At 54.2% G+C, this 3585-nt stretch overlaps 1 protein-coding gene across 1 annotated transcript; it reads right to left on the bottom strand.

Moving 5' to 3' along the window:
- Positions 1–1426: 1426 nt before the first annotated feature.
- Positions 1427–3060, bottom strand: LORICRIN (loricrin cornified envelope precursor protein). Its single transcript, XM_063628108.1, has one exon. It carries the CDS (start codon positions 2668–2670, stop codon positions 1648–1650), a length of 1023 nt encoding a protein of 340 aa, XP_063484178.1. The 5' UTR covers positions 2671–3060; the 3' UTR covers positions 1427–1647.
- Positions 3061–3585: the final 525 nt, after the last annotated feature.

Genomic DNA, 3585 nt, shown 5'->3' with positions numbered 1-3585 from the left:
ATTTTGTCTGCACCTGCCAGAATCTTGGTTGCAGATTTTCTAGTGCCCAATCTGGGAAACACAGGAGGCAAAAACAAAACCCAGGAAACTTACCACTGTCAGACCTTCAGTTCTGAGGACTCTAACTACTCTGCCTTGTCCTCTCCAGACTCACCGGAGAAATAATAAGCATATCAGATATTTACGGCATGAGCTGGTGCTGCTAACGTGCAGCCACCCAGCTTTCAAAGTCTTATGTTTGTTTTATATATTATGCCAGAGATTTTAGTTCTACTTCACAAGAGCGATAGTAAGAAATACATCTACTTCATTTTGTCCAGAACTGAAAGTCTGACTTTCATTTGTTAAAAAACGTAAAAGTAATGCAGTGGTTGGGCTCCTGGATCTTTAAGACTGCTATTTGTTCTGATCTCCGTGAATTACCAATGTAAAATGATGCATGGTAGTGATCCTAAATGGAAGAGTTGAGGAGGAAGACTTTTTTTTCCCCCAGCAGTAATTGAGTGGGAAGGGTACCTTGGCTTTTTGATGTAGCAGGAGTTTTTCTTGAGTAAATCAGTAAACTGGCATTTAACTAGAGCTGGTAAAATCAAGATATGAAACAGAACCTGGAAAATCCCTGGCCAGGCTGATGTTCTACATCTCTTTTGAGGGCTCTGCCATTAATACATCCCTTGGAGCAACTGTGGCTTCTTCCTTGTTAAGTGGAAGCTCTTGTGTTTTCCATGACCTCTTTCTGGTGCTGAGGTTTTACATCTCGTACATGTATGCTGCATCTTCCTAAGTTAGGTAAAGTTCCTTCAAGAGAGCAGGAAACATTCAACCCGAGAAAGCTGATTGAAATTAAAAAAAAAAAAAAAGAGAGAGAGTGAGAGAGCAGGAAACAGTTCCCCTACCACCTCCTTTCCCTACGGGTACCTACTAAAGTGGTCTTGCTCACCCTAGAGGCCCGTAAACATCTGATATGCTTTTTATTTCTCCGGTGAGTCTGAGTAGCATGAGCTGGTGCTCCTAATGTGCAGCCACCCAGCTTTCAGACCTTGCAGAATTGGCTCTGGACTGTGAGAGACAGCGTCTTTCCAGGGCAGCATGTCTTTAAAAAACAGAGTTCAGTAAGGAGACCCACAGTAGCTACCCAATCCACAGGGAGGTGTTTACTGAAGTCTCTCCTCAGGATCGTTGTGTTTTGGAATCACGTCATGATTTTAAGCCGTACACTAGAATGTTCATATGTTTGACCGTCGTTTGCCAGCCATTCCTCCCTCTCCTGGTGACTCCCATCTATCCACTCACCCTTCCGCCAGTAGAGTCCGTGTATTTGTAAAATGAATGTAAGTGTGAATGAGCGAATGCAGGAAAGGAGAAGAATGGAATGGAATGGAATGGATGAACTTGAACACTACAAATACTCTTGGAGACCTAGAGATTCTCATGAATTTGCAAATTTATTCACTGAGGCACTGGGGTTGGGAGGTAGTTGTACAGAAACCAAAGAGGCTTAACAGCAGAACTAGATGCAGCCGGAGAGCTCAATGGCTTCTTCCAGGTAGGTTAAGACATGAAGGATTTGCAAACCTCGCCTCTAAGCCCATCGGTGCCCCTGGAGAACACCTCCAACTCCTTCGCCTCCGTCGTACCCTGGGGGACCTATTTGGACGGCCAGGTAGGCGCCTGCTTCTGCTGGGTCTGGTGGCAGACCGGGACGCCCTTGCCACTCCCGGAGCCACCCACGGAGGAGCCGCCGCCGACCCCAGAGGAACCACCTCCGCAGACGGAGCCCCCGCCACTGACGATGCAGCCGCTGCCAATCCCGGAGGAGCCGCCGCCGCCGCAGCCGGAGCTCCCGCCGCCCCCGCCGCTGGAGAAGCAGCCGCTGCCGCCGCCTCCACCGCCAGACGACCCCCCTCCGTAACTCGGCTGGGGCGCGCACGAGGTCTGAGTGACCTGCTGCGAGGAGACGTAGCCGGAGCCGCCGCCGCCAGAGGAGCCTCCGCCGCAGCCAGAGCCGCCGCCGGAGTAGCCGCCGACAGAGCCGCCGCCCCCGCCGCTGGAGAAGCAGCCGGAGCCGCCCCCGGAGGAGCCGCCGCTAGAGACGCCCCCGTAGCTCTGGCACTGGACCGCCTGGCCCGAGGAGCCGCCGCCAACGGAGGAGCCGCCCCCACCGCTGGAGAAGCAGCCGGAGCCGCCCCCAGAGGAGCCGCCGCCGCTGGAGAAGCAGCCGGAGCCGCCCCCAGAGGAGCCGCCGCCGCAGCCGGAGCCGCCGCCACCGGAGGAGAAGCAGCCGGAGCCGCCCCCACCGCTGGAGAAACAGCCAGAGCCGCCCCCGGAGGAGCCACCGCCCCCGGAGTACTTGACGCTCCCACCGGAGCCCCCTCCGCAGCCTCCAATGCCGCCCCCGCCCCCGGAGGAGCCCCCGCCGCAGCCGCCGCCAGAGTAGCCACCGCCAGAGTAGCCACCGCCGCCGGAGTAGCCGCAGCCAGAACCGCTGCTGCCGCCCCCTGAGCCGCCGCCGCTGAAGAAGCCGCAGCCACCACCGCCGCTGCCGCCGCCACCGCCACCGCCGCCAGAGGTCTTCACGCAGTCCACTGGGGGCTGAGGGGTGGGCTGCTTTTTCTGATAAGACATCTTGTCTGAGAAGGAAGGATAGCCTGGAAGGAGAGAAGAGAGCATCGCTGGACCAGCTGCAAGAGGATACTTACGGAGGCAGATGCATCCATAGCAACATCGCCATCCTCCCAGGGCTCCTTCAGGTGCCCGAAGAGCCCTCAGCGGGGTTTATTGTGATTCCTGCTTTTGGAAGAGTTGAGTTCCTCATTCCCCTGCAGACAGCCTTCACTATGCTTTAAATAGCCCAGTTAGCAGTGCCAATTCTTTCTCCCAGCTCTGCCTCTGACCGCTGTTGTGTGATTTGAGGGCAGATCACCCACACGCCCGCCTCTTTCTCATTTCCTGTTTAAATGAAAGGGTTTGAACACTTCATCTTTCAGGCCTCTTCCAATCTCAACACTGATTCTCTGAGTGCAAATAGAAAAATACCACAAACCTCTACCTAGGATAGGGGATTTTACCCATTCCCAGCACAACAGAGAGAGGTTTGTTGGACTCCATTCTATTGAGGGCTGTTGCACTCCATCCTCTGCAGAAGCTCTTAGTTCAAACTCTTGGTCTGTCCCACTGAGCTAGGCCATGATCGAAGGGCTAGTTACTAGAAAAGACAGGCTCTGCTGTGGCCCTGCCTGGAAACAAGGAAGGACCCTGGTGGTCCTTTGGATCAATATCCCCGGCCAGAAGCTATTAGCCATCTCTTCCATGATTTTCTCAAGTCCAAGTTTGGTGGAAGGGACTTTGACTAGTAGGAAGTTGTATTTCCCTCTCAGAACTTCTAACTCTGTAAAGCAGCAATTGGATTTCTGTGGCACCTCAAATCCCTCCCATCTGCAACTTTCTTGGAATCATTCTCCCTACTCTCTTGAGAGTGGGCTCAGCCTCTCCTCCTGACAGGTTCACAAGGTCTGCTCAGCCTGTGCACAGGCTGCCTTGGACAGCCTCTTCAGAGTCCTTCTGTGCCCGGCACCAGGCCTGCCC

This window comes from Symphalangus syndactylus, chromosome 12 (assembly GCF_028878055.3).
Source record: "Symphalangus syndactylus isolate Jambi chromosome 12, NHGRI_mSymSyn1-v2.1_pri, whole genome shotgun sequence".
NCBI lineage: Eukaryota > Metazoa > Chordata > Mammalia > Primates > Hylobatidae > Symphalangus > Symphalangus syndactylus.
The sequence above is the reverse complement of the archived record's forward strand: the minus strand, read 5'-3'. Positions and strand labels throughout refer to the sequence as shown.